The sequence below is a fragment of the Ammodytes marinus genome, assembly GCF_949987685.1.
Source record: "Ammodytes marinus genome assembly, chromosome: 22".
NCBI classification, from domain to species: domain Eukaryota; kingdom Metazoa; phylum Chordata; class Actinopteri; order Uranoscopiformes; family Ammodytidae; genus Ammodytes; species Ammodytes marinus.
In genome coordinates, this window is record NC_137226.1 from 12,037,377 (window position 1) to 12,054,163 (window position 16,787).

Consider the following 16,787-nt stretch of genomic DNA (forward strand, 5'->3'; position numbering starts at 1 on the left):
CTTTCTGAAAGTTGGAAATCACTTACTAGTGGGCTTTAATGTCAGTAAACGGATCCCTAAAAAATCTGAGATGAGGTCCATGGTTCCAGTGGGATACATTAATGCAACTTGTATAAATAGATCAAAATTAAACAAAGCCTTAAAGTGATCAGAAATCGTCTTTACTACAACCTTCAGCGACATCTTGGTTTGAGGAAAACTGTCTCAATGACATCAAAATAATCAAGCTTTGTGCAGGGTTTTCCGGGGGAGACATATGATGTAAAGTTTGACAAGCACAATTTGACAACACCATGAACTGGCATTTGTGGACATTACAAACGCATACAAGGATTTAGAACTGTAGATTTAGAACTGTAGATTTAGCAGCACCATGTCATACATCCGACAGCTACAAAATGCATCATAGCTGAAAATAGTAAAAAAAAAAAGAAAAAAACATTACATTGCCTTAACTGGCTTTTCTTTTCGAAAAAAAGTGAGATCATCTTTTTTTTTCTAGAAAACGTGTTGTATTTACCAACATTTGTCAGCAAACAACACAAGAATATTTCCTCATGAACGTCTTTCAACAGAGAACGACAAGGTCAAAATGGTCTTATCAAAATGCAACACTGTTCATCCCCTCTCCATCTGCAGTTGCGTATCAGGTTGCTGTGCTGTAGAATTAGTTCAGTTCAGCAAATCCCAACGTATCGAGATATCCATCATATGGTCAGCAGCAAAATTCTACCATCCTCAGTCACACATAAGAGTGGATCAGGCCAATGTGTCAGTAGGATGTGCTGCTGTGATTGGCTCCCGTCTTAGAGAGTTTATGAACGGTGAGGGACGAGGAAGGGGTGGTGGAGTCACAGAGGGAAGGTTCTGGCTGCCGTACCGCCTCGTCCAGCTCGGTGATGAAGTGTTTCAGGTCCTCCAGGCAACGCTCGCGGATCTCCCCGAGGTTTTCCCTGAGGGGAACCTGCAGCTGCTTCTCCAGGTTGGGGTCTTTAGCCACGAGCATCTTCACCACCATGCCGAATGTCTCGCAGTCCTGACGGTACACCTAGGAGTTAAAAGGGAATACAAGTTAAAAAAATAAAAGCATAGATTGAAGTTCACAAAAAAAAAAAACATACAAAGGAAACACATTCAGATCCTTTTGTATGCAGATTTAAAGACCGAAAAGCTCTCAATAGAGGAGATGAAAAGTGGTTTCCTTCCTGCTCTACCTGGCGCCTAGGTGTAAATATTCTAACGTCATTGAGCCTGAGCTGATCATTCTGGTGTTAACACACATCACATAGTGTCAAAAGATAAACACTTTTCCTCTCAAGTTTAATAAGGGCCCTTTATATCGGACAGGGTAGCCCAAGAGGCAATAAAAGCCCGCTTTAATGGTGGCTCAGAAGCTTATAACAGGTGTCAGAGGGACAATGAGAGAGAGGTGCTAAAATCTTGTTTGGGTGCTGTTACTTCACACCAAGCCTCAAATGTCTTACAAAACAAAAAGGAGGGAGGCCACTGCTTCCACATAAAAAGGTTTCAATTTAAAACAAATTCCAGCAGAGATTTGTTTTCAACTCATAATTTGCCAATTGTCTTGACCAATCGATTCGGTCATCTGAATGTCAAAAAAAAAAAGACAAAAAATGACCAGCTCCAAGAGCCAAAGTTGACATCTTCAAACGACTTGTTTAGCCAAGCAAATTATTCAAAATCCAAACATATTCTGTTTATCAAAGAAGGAAAACATTAGCATTTTCACATTTGAGATTCTTTCAGTGGTGAATTTAGTCTCATCTTTGTTCAAAAACTACTAGAACTTTAGTTCTGCTAACAAACTAATTTGATCAAGTAATGGTTTTAGCACAATAAATAAAAATAAATGTTACCGTGGGGGAATGTATGATGCTAAAATATCCTAGAGTCTTAGAAATGTATGTGGCTTTCACAGCAGATCCCAGGACAATTCAAATGTGGCAGTACATTTTTGTTGAGTAAGAGGACAAGAGGACTTTTTTTTATATAAATCTGACAGTGTGATGCTTTTTTATATATACATTTAAAAAGGTTACATCCTTTTGACAGACCTCAGGGACGCTTACACTTCCATCTCTCCATCCCTCCCCCCCATCTGTCCCTCCACTATTTCAGGACATGTTTCTTCCTCTATTCAGTCACTTTCTGACTTGTTTGGTCGTACCCACCCATTTATTGGTCAATACTCTACCCTGAAAGCAAATGACCTCAATGATACTGCTACTTTTTAAGTCTGGCATCAAGCCTACACCTTAAGAGTCAATCCTTTGTGCTGCAGGCAGACATAGGGGCACATCCAATGATGATCGTTATATGCACTGTGAATACACATATGCCTGTATGTGTGTGTGTGTGTGTGTGTGTGTAATGAGGCCAGGCATGGGTTGAGTTTCACTCATTCACCGGATACCAACAGTGGCTACTGTGCTGCAGGGCGTTCGAACACGCTGGCTTATTTATAGCTCTGCACAATGTCCCTAGAACATAGAGCATGCTCGGAGTAAAAGAGGTCCCCGAATAAAGATCTGCTGTCAAACCAAGTTAACATACTCGCAACAACAAAATGGCAACTTTCCAAAAAATCTGCATTCAATAAAAATAACCCCATTCGTACATGAATAAAAGCGTAGTGTATCGAGAAATAGTGAGGTCATTTAATATTAAAGACGGTTCTTTGTGACAAAAATGTCACAAATCCAAAATCTTTTGTAAATTATATAGGCCTAATGCACCATAAAAACGAGCAAAAGTCTAAAAATAACTTGACCAATCAGATCCATGTCCTGATTTCTGCTAAAGGAATTACATCAGCAAGTCTGTCCTTATGTAACAATGATATCTTAATTGCCCCCTTGCTACAGCAAACCCCCATGAGTATCAGACATCACTTCTCCCTCTTAGGGGGACCTGAATCTAACAATGGGACAAATCAATTTACAGGAAATTTGAGGTGGAACATAAGGACACAAAAGAGTTTCAGGAAAGAGCGCTAATGAACACGCTGCCTCCTCTGGGCGTATCTATAGCCCATGCACATCCCTTCATGTACAATAAACAGAGTGAAAGCCCGTAATAGCATTGCATTTATCGTGCTGGATTTAATAAAAAATTAAATGTCCTTTTAACACTTTATAAATGTCCCATGGTCTCATTCAACAGCTGCTAACTGATGAGGCTGAATTATTTTATCAACCTTTCTTGAGGAAGTTTCCAATCTAGTGTGCTGACAACTGCTGCTATGAATAGGGGGGGGGGGGGGTTGTTCCTAGATAACAATGTGCTGAAAATGTTCTTCCTGTATTCAAAAAGGCACTTCCTGAAATCCCTCCCTTGTTATCCAATCAGGAAGGAAAGGACCAGTTCTTGACTTTGGGTGGGGTCGGTCCACGACTGTCTCTCAACTCTGAAAAACTTTCTCTAAACAATATCTTCTATAGCCGGCTAAAACGGGATTAGGAGCGAGTCTTATGAGCCTTCCGGGCTTCAGACGAGAAGGAGCAAGGAGATGGGGCGTAAATAAGAATAAAACAACCTCGGGCTGTTGGTCTTGTAGCCAAGTATATTTAGATTCCTTCAACAAATGAACTAAACAAAAAGGAGGGATGCCACTGCTTCCACATAAAAAGGTTTCAATTTAAAACAAATTCCAGCAGAGATTTGTTTTCAACTCATAATTTGCCAATTGTCTTGACCAATCGATTCGGTCATCTGAATGTCAAAAAAAGACAAAAAATGACCAGCTCCAAGAGCCAAAGTTGACATCTTCAAACGACTTGTTTAGCCAAGCAAATTATTCAAAATCCAAACATATTCAGTTTATCAATTAGCATTTTCACATTTGAGATTCTTTTAGTGGTGAATTTAGTCTCATCTTTGTTCAAAAACTACTAGAACTTTAGTTCTGCTAACAAACTAATTTGATCAAGTAATAGTTTTAGCACAATAAATAAAAATAAATGTTATCGTGGGGGAATGTATGATGCTAAAATATCCCAGAGTCTTAGAAATGTATGTGGCTTTCACAGCTGGGCTTCAGAAGAGAAGGAGAAAGGAGATGGGGCGTAAATAAGAATAAAACAACCTCGGGCTGTTGGTCTTGTAGCCAAGTATATTTAGATTCCTTCAACAAATGAACTAAAACTCCCTTTGTACCACAGCCTGGATTGGGGGGGAGGAGTATAACATAATAGCCGTTATAGCCGCTCATGCCATGTCACTGCCCATAAGCAGTTAGTCTGTACAGCAGCCAAAGTCAACTTTGACAACGAGAGCAGGGTTCAGGTTGAATTTCAGCAGAGCGATTTCACTTAGCTACACAAACACACACACACACCAAGGCGCTGGTATAATGCGGCCAAGCACGGAGTCTTGCCAATGATGGAAAGTCCAGCTTGCGCGGTGTGAGAAGTTGTAGAGACAGCTAGCGAGCGTTTTGGAGGAGCTACTGGACTGGAGAGCGTTTGTGTCCGTGTGCCTACAAGAGATGGCTAGACCAGATTGGTTTGCATAAAAAAAGCCAAAACATCTGGCCGACACTTGTCAAGCGGCTAAACACGAGCCGCCTACTGCAACAGAAAACACTGCTGCGAAACCTTTGCAGTGCAAAAGTGACTGGGACTGAAAAATAAATTCTTGCCTTAAAAAGAGTGTTTGGTTGTGCCTTCTAAGCATGATGGGAAATGAATACCAGCCACCAGACAAGTGCTTAACCATTTCCCACTGGCCACTTTGACGTGCTTTCCTATAGTCATGAGAAAGCAATTCACCCGGTTTTTGATTAGTGTTTACAAAGGTTTACTAACAAACAAGGCAGACAGACCTTTTCCATTCCATGTCCCAGACTAGTACAAAGAATAAGCGAAAAAAAAAGACTGGGCACAATTTTAGATTTGATTATTGGACTCCTATTTCTGAGCTGGTTGTGTGCGTGTGTGTACTCCATATTCTTGTGAAAATGGATTACAATGTTGCTGCTCGTTTTTCCATTTCAAACTGTAATAGTTTTTCCAGACGTAGATTTCATGACTATTTGAAAATTTAGCAATGAGTTGACAAAAGGAAAGATGACAGAGTGCATAAGGCCATATTAAAATACAATAGATTATTCTTGTCCTGGGTCTTGGTAATCATTTTCCCAAATACTTTGCACAATACCCGAGAACAATTTAAAAAAAGCACGCACGAACGATAGAAAACAAATGAACAACAGGAGACACAGATGGGGGAGAAAGAGACAGGCCATAAAAAACAAACAGGCTAGAAGCTGCAGCGTCAGCAGCAGTGTTAGAAGAACAGCCCATAGGCTCTGTGGCGCAGCTATATGTGAGAGTGCAGTGTGAGCTCCAGGGCAGAGCTGGCTCTGGTTTAATGATCCCAGTAAAGCAGCGGTAGTGTTCACTGGGGCAGGAACGGGCTTCATTAGAACACTCAGCAGGGCTGGAACTTGGAGCCTGGGGGTGCTTTCAGCTCCGTTAAGTGGTCGGCCACCCAATTTATTGTAAAGCATAAAGATTTACCATGGCTAAACCACGCTTGTGTTTCTGTTTTCATTTATGTTTCCCCACCACCATGTACATTATCCAATGTGTAAGGTGTGTATTGTAAAGATGAGCCAAACACTCTGGGAGAGCTGTGATGTTGGAGCCATGTGCAATATTAAGCTTGAGTAGCCCTATAATGAGCAGCTATGCCAGTCAGGATGGGAGACTGACAAGAGCCACCAGGAACATTGGTGATACAATTTGGCAACCAGCTACATGGCAGATAATTAGCCATCCGTTAAACACTGTTCCAAATGTGATGATCTGGCTGGTGAGTTTTAGGACATTCCCACCACCGTGACTGGTGGACAGAAAAGTTCATTTCCTGTCTTGTTAATAGGTTGGCTGTTCCCGTAATGCCTAGCACGTAAAATACACCATGTGTGAGTCAGAGAAGACAAGACCACCATATGTATGGAACTGTTTGCCTACTGAGTAGACATTTATAGAACAGTTTTACAAATGACCCACTTGTAATGAGAGGCTTTTAAATGCAGTGATTGTCCAAATTGGGAAGCTAAGACACAAACTGGCACTTTACCATTACATTCATTTTAAAGGTACGAAAGCTACTTGAATACCAATAGTTTACTGATTTGTGGTGCTGCTGATGAAGGTGTTACAATGAAAGTGGCCTCATGAGATTGAATGTAAGTGTTATTTATACACTGAATAACTGAGTTGGGATGGGTACCTTCTCTATGTCCTGGGCTTTGGCTGCGATTGCCAGGGCTCTTCGCTCTTGCAAGTTGTCTGGAGTCAACTTCTGGCTCTCCTCTGCGACTGGAACCACCAGCTGCGGCTCCTCCTTTTCCACTTCTTGAGCAATGGCCTCCTCCTAAAAAAAAAGGTCAGAGACAGAAAGGTGAGTTGCGGAGAATAACATGTTAACAGAAAGCAGAAAAAGATACAGCTAATTTAAGAACTGTATCGAACATACTAAAAAACATTGCTCTGAAACGCAGATTAGAACTGCAACGATGACATGAAATAAATTACACAAATATACACACCAAACATAGAATGGGAAAGGATGTAAAAGGACTTAGGTCAGCAACTTCTAGACCAATGGCAGATAGTCAGCAGCATGATACTATGGCCTGACCTACTGACTGTTTCCCTTCACAGGGAAGATGTGGTTGATGAGGCGTACCAAAGGATGATTTACAGCCGCTTCTAAAGCCACAGAAACCACACTGTGGATTTCTAGTTAAAAATAACAGTAGTCGGAGAATTAAGGATTCAGGGGAATTACATCCCAAAGATAGTAGATAATGAATTCATGAAAATTGCAGCACTAAGATAGGAGATAAAAAGACGCTGTATTATCTGTGGATATATTTAACCTCTTTTCCCATTACTTAACACATTATTCTTAAAAACGGTTTAACATGTTGTAATGTAAATTGTAGATAGATATTTCAGCAGTTTTATTTTTTAGATAACTTGTCAATAGGAAACATGGTTAGATGAGTATCTCTGTGAAAGCTAAAAGTAGAAGCAAAAGGGAGAAATGAGGCCAACTTCGCCAATCACTACTCAATTTCCTGATACCATTAGAGTTTGAAGGCCATGGAGCAGAACTGCCCAGCCATGACTAAAGTCCACTCATACATTAAGGGAAACAGGCCACGGCCCGAGTCATATTAAGTCTCTGGATGACTTGGGAAAGAAATTGCAGGGGATGGTACATCGCAAAGGCGAGTGAGGTCGAAAATAAAAAAAAAGCACAACTCATGGAGCATCATTCAATTATTTCTCCTTCCATTTCCTTCCCCGGAGCTATGCTGAGGAGAAGTTCCAGTGTGTGCGCTTGTGCACGTACGGAAAGACCGCGTTCGTCAATCTTCAGCTTCCTCAGACCCAGTGAAAAAAAAATATCCCTGTCCTAGTCGCTCACTTCAAGTCACTGGGCAACCTGGGAGGGATGCTCTGCTGTCAGAACAACACTTGTCAGATGCATTTGGTGCAAACTGGACTAAAATGAAATCGATGCAGAGGTATATGGATAATCAACTTTTAGTGTAAAACTAAAAATTATTCGGTCATAAGTATTTTTTGATCTTATACATTTATTTTTCAAGCTCAAGAACTTGCAAGGTTGTTAACAAAAAAAAAACATATGCTAAGAAATGGCAAATGACAAGTTGTCTTTGTGCCAGCTGGCCATGACACCATAATATGATGGCCAGCTGGCACACAAGCAATCTAATAAACATTAATAAAAGCATAAGAATGTCATACCTATGCACTTATTAGTTCAAAACAGCAACTTTGCTCCATAAGCTAGCCTTGCTAACTGTAATTTGAAATATCAAAAAAGCTCCAAATAGAAAAAGAGTGGAACTGGATAGCATTTATTTTATGTGCTTGTGCTCCTTTCTTTGTTGGTAAAATGTTATCCAAATGTTATTAACAGGAATTGAATGGTCCATGTTTGGACTGAACCTTTAAAGGCATCATAGGAGATTATCTGCAATATGCACTTTTTAATATGTTGTGAAAAGTGCTTTTTACACCCCAACAGCAATAAATGACTTATGGGCAATGAAAAAGAAACGAAAAAACCCCAAATTCTGTACCTTCTATAAACCTGTTAAAATGCTGACCAATCGGAGACGATGGACCCGTATCTAAAGAACCAATCACAATCCTGCGCGTTCTCTCCCCTCTGTGTGCGAGCCTGAGCGCGTTCACGGAGGGCAGAGAAAGCGTTCGTGCCATATCGTAGTAGGCTACCTGGCAGTGGACTAGACTCGTGACTTGAGCCTTTTGACTTGACAAGACTTGCTACTTTCCCCAAAACCCAAAGATTAAAAAGTAGGCTATATTTTTAAGTAGGCTACTGCTCTGTATCTTTCATCATGTAGCCTAGTGTAGCGGAGGAAACTGGTGGATGTCGCCTACCGGTACCGCGCTGATCTGCTTATCACTGGTTTCACTTCAGAGGTGTCGGCCAGAACACCACTTAAGGCCAAAAACGTCAGACTATAAGCATGAGAAGAGGAGTATGGTTTTTCCGCTCTTTATTTTCCTTCTTTCACAGGCACAGCAGCATAGATCGCAGGAAAAGAGACACAGGCTTACATTCCGCTCGTGAGGAGACGTTAGAACAGCTGTTGCGACCTGCGAATCGCGGCCGTCAATAACATCCATAAACTGTAACTTATAACAGCGATCGGGACTGCATGTACTTACTCACACACGGGTGATTCACATAAACACGTTTCAACTGTGTCGACTACTGCGGCAACATGCGCGCTCACACACCTGACCGAGAGAGAAGAGAAAAGGAAACTTACTAGACAGACCCTCCGGCCGACTGACGTCACGGCCACTAACTGACAGCTATACTGTCATCCACACTGAACAAAACTCATCTCAACACTCTATAAGAAATAACAACATTGTAACCTATAAACTTTGGGGCCTTTTCTGCATGTAGCCTATGTGTGAGTGTTTGTGTGTGTGAGTTAAATGTTAACAATCACTGGTAAACAGTGCAATTGGGAAGTGCAGCCAGCAGCGCTCGTGCACGGCTGTGTGTCGAGGGGTGGGGGAGGGAGTCCCGAGGGGAGAGGGAGGAGTTAAACGGAACTCCGAGGACAAGCTAATTTCAAATCATGCTAGCTCTCTCAGATCGTACAGTATAGCTTTAAGTAACAGGACATTGGGTCACCATGGCTTTAAGCCAGAGCCCGAGCTGCTCTTTAAGGTTTGGTCTCTTCTGTCTGAGATGGCTCCAGAAAGCCTGCTCTGTGTGTTTGTTGAAACACCACAGCAGGCAGCATAAGTTCAAGCTTTACTGGGGGCACAGCAGAGGCCTTTCATCTTGGCAGAGGTTACGGGTTTGTGCCCCCAGAACAGAAAACAACAATGCACCACGGGCTAGATCAAACACAGTGAAAAAGCAGCAGTGTGTGTGTGTGTATGTGTGTGTGTGGAAGGGTGGGGCACTTAGTAAAACTTTCATCACAGCAGTTGATTGGGTGGTGGTGGGTGGTTCTTTTTTAACCACGCACATAAGCAGGAAAAGAAAAGGGAGCATGTTTTATCTTGTAATTTCTGACATATAATGCAGGTGCATGGGTTTTACAGAAGTCAACGGCAACATACAAATGACCTCCAGCATGTTCTGAAAAAGATCTAAGGGATGCTAATGAGATAAATAATAATACTGCTGGGACATTTTACAACGGCATTTAAAGATTCAGTTTTATAGGTTCTGTGATCAAAGTGAACCTCTGAACATCATGAACATGTTAGGCTGTTTGCCTAAAATGAAAGAGAGCTATTGACCCAGGTCAATTAGGGCAACAAGGAGTGTGAAAGAGAAAAAAATAGGAGGAGGGGGTCAAAAGTTTTCTGACTTGCTGGCAAACTGCACTTCTACACTAGTTTGAGCTAGGAAACTTTGATTGGTACAAATCATTAACAAGTATCTTCTTTTCATTATTCTATCAATATGTATATATATATACTGAAATCAATAGCCAATAGATTTATTTAAAATGTATTAATAAGGGAAGCCGAGTGAATTATGCATGAAGGAAGACTGTTATTAACTAGTTAGGAATTGAATTGCTTTGTCTTGGTGAATGATAACACTTGACAGTTTTGACAGCAGCTTGTTCATGTCATATTAGCATCATGTTATTTTGGTGGAGCTCTTTATACATCCAACTTGGAACTCATTAATACAGAAGTGTCAAAGCAAACATGGAGGCCTCACATCAGACGTAGTAGTGCGCCGTTCAATGTAATTACACCCAAATTGAATGGACATGTTCATGTTGTCATTTTTCACAGTATTTCAAAATGTCTTCACTACCATCCAAACCATGAGAAGTGAACGCACTTAAAGACATCCTGATTGTTAAAATGGTACGTTGAGGCATTTCCTGTGAACCCCTATGTTACGGATCCATTTCTCACCAGCACAACACCAATGGCCCTGCTTACATCTGCTAGAGCTAGACATTCACATACACACAGCAACCAAATACAGTCAGTCATACTCACGAGCAGAAAAAAGGAAACAATTGTTCATTCATTGTAACCAGGTTTTAAACACATCCCAATGAGTTCCACGGGGACTTCTCCTGGCTTTTGCGGATAAGATCCCTATGATAAAGCTATGACTTGGACTACTGAGTTAGCCTCTTCGCTTCTGGGTGGCCACAGCCAGACGCATTGCGCCTAATCACATCTGATTCTATTTACACTCCTCTGCACAGTTGGAGATGGATGATATCAGTACACCCAGTTCTTATTTGCAAAACAGACAGGAGCGCTCTACATTCAATACTTACCTCAAAACAGTTCAAATATGTTTTTTTTTTCCAAACAACAAGAGCACTTTAAGGAAGCCCAGATGGTATTTTTCCTCGACACTTGAGCCCTTTTTCCCTACACCATTATAAGTTCTTGTGATTGAAGTCTGCTTACAACACAGGTAAACAAAGTGCAGGCCTGATTGCTTTTATGCTCCGCTCGAGGGCCACTTTAAAACCCATTAACATACTTCAATGGGACAAAACATTTATTAAAAAGGATGGAATTTAAGAGGTTCCAGATGAGTCCTGCTGTACGGTGACAACAGTGGAGCAGAGCCGGCCATGGGGACTCGAGACAAAGAGCTTATATTTGTAAAGGATGGGCTTGTGTGTGTTTTAGTACTAGTCCAGCACAAACACACACAGCTGGTATCTCAGTATGGTACATATTGTTAAGATGTTGATTTGCTTGGGCTCACCTTGATTGACATTGCGCTGTGTGGGGAGCCTTCTCTTGACAGGCCAGGAATTTTGTCTGGAGGAGAAATACAAAAAGGAACGAATATTTTTTTATTTTTTTTATATAAAAGAGACTTGAGTGAAGGGCAAAAATAATGTTAGAAAAAAAAGACTTGTAGAATAAAACAATAATAAACAAGAGAAAGTAGAAAAATGGCGGGAAGCAGAAATTCAGTGGAAAGGGGACGATTAGTGTGTGTCTGGAAAAGTTAAGTATGTGCTTATTGTAATCAGCGCTCTGTTAAAAATGTGTTGTTTGGTTCCAAAATCCAGACAGGTACCTAGGCTAGAACATCTGGAACAGTCAAGAAACAGCTGGTTCACAATCGCGGTCCAACCCCCCGCCCCCCCCGGGAGTGGATCCACTGTAGCGTACATTCCCCTCTTGTAGAGTTTCCCATCAATCAGGTGTCTCTCTCTCTCTCTCTCTCTCCATTTGTTCTCCTACCAAACTTTGCTCACTCTAACATAGACGCCTTAGCACCTTCCCCAAGGCTTTTGTGAGCCGAACAGACTTAAGTCTACCAACAGACGTGAACTCTGAGGACCTTTGCTATGAATCAAAAACACAGCGATGTGGAAGCTGTGTGGCTTCAGGAATATCCATCAGACATCCTACACCCTTTTCCCCTCTTCTTCTGCACACATACACACACGACCCGGTGGCATTTTTATGAGGCCTGACAAAGTGGCAGACGGTGCGGGGAGGAAGGCTGGCTGCTGGACATATTAGAAACGCTCCCAGGTCTCTCTCGGGTTACCCAGAAGCGGGAATAGGTTACGTTTAACGATTGTAACCTTTGTATATTTCCGAAACATATCCTCTGACTGTCATCTCATCTTGCTTTTTCATTTGCTTGTATAGCCAAAAAAAAAAGAATAGGAAAATCAATTGAAAGATATGAGACAGAGTCAGCACCATGTGTAGACTATGACGTAGGAGGAGTAGTGCTCAAATGATCTATTGTGTTACACAGTGGACATGATTTAAATGTAAGAAAACCACCACCAAAATGCAATTGATGCAACGTCTCTATCCCAATCTACCACCACTATACTGAGCTGTACTTACCAATGGTCTTGCTCTGAGAATAAGTCTCTTCATACCCTGTAGGAAGACCAAACCGTAGGGTCACTGGCTGTGTACATAACAGCTAGGCTTTCTTATCTAAGAGCAAGCACACTCACTTCCCTGATGCCGCACTAAAAGTATGACTGATGATGTTTTTTTTCTCTTTCCAAGAAGTTAAGCTCATGCATTTTAAAAAGGTTCTAAACACATTAATAACATGTAGCAAGATTATTTTGCCACATATGCGTGAGGACTACTCGTCTATATAAAAAAAAATCCACTATCTATCTAAATACTCCACTAAGCTCTCTTAATGTGTAAAAAGCAGCAATGAAAATGGAGATTAAAAATTAAGCTGGCAAGCACTGCATATGGCGGAAGACCAAAATAACCATATACTTCTTCTGGCAACAGTTCGGCGGGGTTAAGATCTACAAAGAACATGCAAGAAAACAAGGAAATACTTTAGCACTTTTTTAAATACCCAGCCCTTGATTACAGATACTGTATTTGTATAATTATTGTCACTTTGCGAACAGAGAGACTGGGTTTAAACGTGATTTTTTTTGTTCAGTGTGATGCACACAGAATTGCATCTGAATTGAGGACAATATTGTACAACTTCAGTGTACGTTTCAAAGTATCTTAACTTAAATCCTCACATATTGAAAGACAGACTAGTGTAGGAATTATAAAAGAAAAGTGCTAAGGTACCTCCACAACTGGTAGTAGAAATGGTTTATATAAAAAGGAAGTCTTGCAGCAAAGTCACCACTGGGTACTAACTAAGGAACCAAAGTTATAATGCAACTTGATTCAGACCTGGGTGAAAGAATGTCTGTGTCAAAGAGGACAACTAAGTGTATTGATCAATTGAATTCAGATTGCTTTTTTAACTTGATTATTTAGGTTATATTAAATTATATTGGTCTAAACTTGATCTAGGTTAACATTTCAAGCATCTACAGGCCATAGAGTCCATCTGTTCCCCATCCCCTGCATCCTTTCAAGACGTAGAAAAATTGTAGCTTCTTATAATTTAAGGAAATTTTCCTGACACGACTAGGATGCGAGGAGAAGTTTAAGGGAAAATTAATTTGCTTTTCGTCACCCAGGTCTAAGCTTGTTCAACGGGCTCAATGTACAGACCCAAAGGTTCAGCTCCACTCTGCTGAGGAAAGAGCGCCCCCCAGAGGTGCTCAGCAACAACTGCAAGCCCTTCTGAACCGTCCACACCTAAAAAAAGCCAGGCAGCCAGATTATCAGTCAAGGGTAAGATAGCAAGATAATAAGAGGAAAAAAAGAAGGTGGGTTGACAGTAAATGATCAGCCTATTCATTGTATTAAAAGGTCCCGTAAACCCAAATCCACTAAATCATGATAGTAAGCATCTGAGAAGGAGTTAGGCATATTTATCAATCCAAATGAAATCTATTGTCATTTAAGTTTGATCAACTTTACAGATATTTGGTTTAAATGGAGGCAGGCTATGCTCTGGTTCACGGTGGTTCTCTGCCCTAAACCTTCTATGAAAAACAATGATTGTTGCCATGGGTACCATCTGATACGGCCACACCGACACAGTCCTGTCAAACGGTCTTGAGAATAAAATTTATTTTTTATTTTTATTTTTATTTTTAACCTAAGGTTTATAATATTGGACATACTCTTGCCTTGCTGTGAGGGAAATGGCAGGCTCTTTGCTCTCTCTGGCGAGTAGCCTCTGCTGCTGACGCTGGAGCCGGAGCGACTGTGCGGGGAGCGGGCCAGGTCTCGGCGTGCGGGGGAGCGCTCTCGTGGTGGAGGGAACGGGGCTGACTTCCTCCTGTACGGGTCTCTGTCCTCCCTGGAATCAAAAGCAAGAGGGAATAATGTGTGGAATGTGATCATTTTGGTCCATATGGTTGTTGTGTGAATGACAATTTAGCTCATCAAGAGAAACTGAACTATTGAGTAATAGCCACGTTTCAAAACATAGCCCAACGCTGCCATCTAGCATTGCGAGGGTCAATGTGCAGGACTAACACAGTAACTGTGAACACCTTGAAAATCAAAAGATATGGTGCGTGAGAGAGATGACAGCAAACAAGGGGGGAAATAGAGTAAACAAGAATGAGAATCATGATGTGAAAATAAACCCCACAGCCCCAAAACTTGACAGAATAATATGAATACTGGTTTTCACTTGTGCAAACTAAATTCAAAAAATTATTTAGAATATAAAACTGCACATATCTAGGCATCATTGATACATTCATTGTCTGACTACAGCAGCATAAATGGCATTTACCCTGGCCCCCGGTCCAGGTTGAGAATAGCTTGCACTAGTGTGTCTTCCCCGCTCTCTGGCAGTGATCTGGGCGCTGGATAGATGCCCTGGCTTCGCACGCTGTGAGGAGGCGGCGCACGGGCCCTGAGGGCATATGAAAAAGGCACAAAAATAGTGTAGTCAGTCGCAGATACTTACTGTACACTAAACATATTGAGTATCATGGCATTGGCAACACATTTATATTCAACTTGAAATAGGAGTAGGGCCAAGGTTAGTTATTAAGGCTATATGTCTTGCCTCACTGCGTAGCACGTACTTCATCAATATCTTAGACAAAGTCTTGGGAGGCAAACAACTCACACTAGCCAAGTGTGGTTACGACTTCTCCCATAACACATTACCACATGACGCGGTGGAACTTATCCAATAGAGATGATGTTCAAATTTAAAAAACTGCAGACAAAAGCGCTTCAGTCTCTGTTCTCTGTCAGGATCTTAACCTGACTTCAAACATTGGCTTAGATAAAGAGGATCTTTTTCTAAAATATGATTAATGCTTAGGCATTCAAAAAAAAAAAAGGTGACACTTGTGAATGCAGACAGAGAAACAGATATTTTTACGCATCTAAGCATAAGTAGCTTGAAGCATTATATTAAACCATAAATACTTTTTTAATGGTTGGCTGATGGCGATAAGGCATTATTAGAATGTCAACTGTGTGATATCCGGGCTTTACTTAACACTTTCCAACTACAAAGCTTTCTTAAAATTTGAAAAATAAACATGTCCTCTATATGCATAGTGCAAATGTTTTTGTCATAACAGACATTTTGCATCTCACTGTAACCCATGTTACTCTTGGCATCCATCCACCATGCCCGTTTTCCTAACTCCACACCATCTCTCAACTGACCTCTAGCCACACCAATCAACAAGCTTGAACTGACCTCTAAGCCCTTTCACAACTCAATACGTTTGGAGGGAACTATTTTCTATAATTTGTCTGTCTATTCTTTCCTGAGATTATGCAGCTGTATATGAGATTGGCCACGTACCAACATCAAGCATCAAAACTATTGAATTTAAGCTGAGATAATTTCATGTGAAATTCAATACAAGATTGCAATGCAAGTTGTGTTATCACATTTCACATCTTGGTTGTTTTATCCGGCCAAGTCATTCATTTTGGCACAGTCAAACAACACAGGTGCGTCGTGAACCTGATCAATGTTCTCAATAACAACGAATAAAGAGTTGAAAATGCAATAGTATTCTTCAAATCTTGAAATTAGCTGCGAGTTCTCATCATTAAACCATAAACCACTTTTACTGAAACCAGAGCCAAGGAGTTTGAGTGGATATATCGTAAATCTGTCAACTAGAATCTGTACCCTGCAACTCAAGTCTGTAGCCTGAATACTGACACTGTTCAGCTAAGAACCGTATCGAGACTGAGGAGTCATCCAAGCCTTTAAAGCCAGGGGAGCTCTGAGGCCGCAAGAAGTCCAGAAGTGTGAATAGGTTGTGCCAGGCCAATATTGGTGAGAGCAGATCATGATTTACGATGGCTGCCATGTAAACAACAATTTCAAAAAACGTACTCAGGGTTCAACATAACTTTTTTTTCCTACTGGCCCGCCGGGCCAGTGGATCCGAGTTTTACTGGCCCCTTGTATATTTTCACTGGCCCTGCACACACTTTTTTTTTCTTCATAATTTAGTGTCAATAATTATAATACCTGTATTAGAAAAATAAAGAAAGATAACCAGATCTAAAGGGAATATCTATTCTGTAACAGTATAGATATTCCCTTTAGATTTGGTTATTTTTCTTTTAGTTAATTATATGAAATGTTGATATTGCTCATACACATAATATAAAACCAGGCAAACATATTGAATTAGAAGCCTACAACTGAAAGTATGTTGAAAGAGTCGGCCAGTATTTTAAAGTCCAGTAGTTTGAAGGTTGTTTTTATTCCTGAATTTGGGCCGTTTAATGAATAGTTCACCTGCAGAAGTCATGTTCAAACATAAAAAATAAATAAGAGATGAAGGTCTGATCATTCTTTGTGGTGTGGTA

The 16,787-nt window shown here is 40.9% G+C and overlaps 1 protein-coding gene across 9 annotated transcripts in view; it reads right to left on the reverse strand.

The window, feature by feature from the left end:
• The window catches only part of pphln1 (periphilin 1), a 26,957-nt gene continuing 10,170 nt past the window's right edge, over positions 1-16,787 (reverse strand). For 6 of the 9 annotated variants that reach the window (XM_080050966.1, XM_080050964.1, XM_080050969.1 and 3 more), the window contains exons 6-12: positions 14,722-14,844; positions 14,099-14,277; positions 13,581-13,667; positions 12,432-12,467; positions 11,320-11,375; positions 6,259-6,402; positions 1-1,048 (exon numbers count right to left, since the gene is read on the reverse strand). In XM_080050966.1, coding sequence (XP_079907092.1) covers positions 773-1,048; positions 6,259-6,402; positions 11,320-11,375; positions 12,432-12,467; positions 13,581-13,667; positions 14,099-14,277; positions 14,722-14,844 — 901 coding nt within the window. In that variant the 3' untranslated portion in view covers positions 1-772. The remainder of the gene's footprint in view (positions 1,049-6,258; positions 6,403-11,319; positions 11,376-12,431; positions 12,468-13,580; positions 13,668-14,098; positions 14,278-14,721; positions 14,845-16,787) is intronic. The other 3 variants (XM_080050971.1, XM_080050970.1, XM_080050972.1) reach the window with 3 other exon arrangements.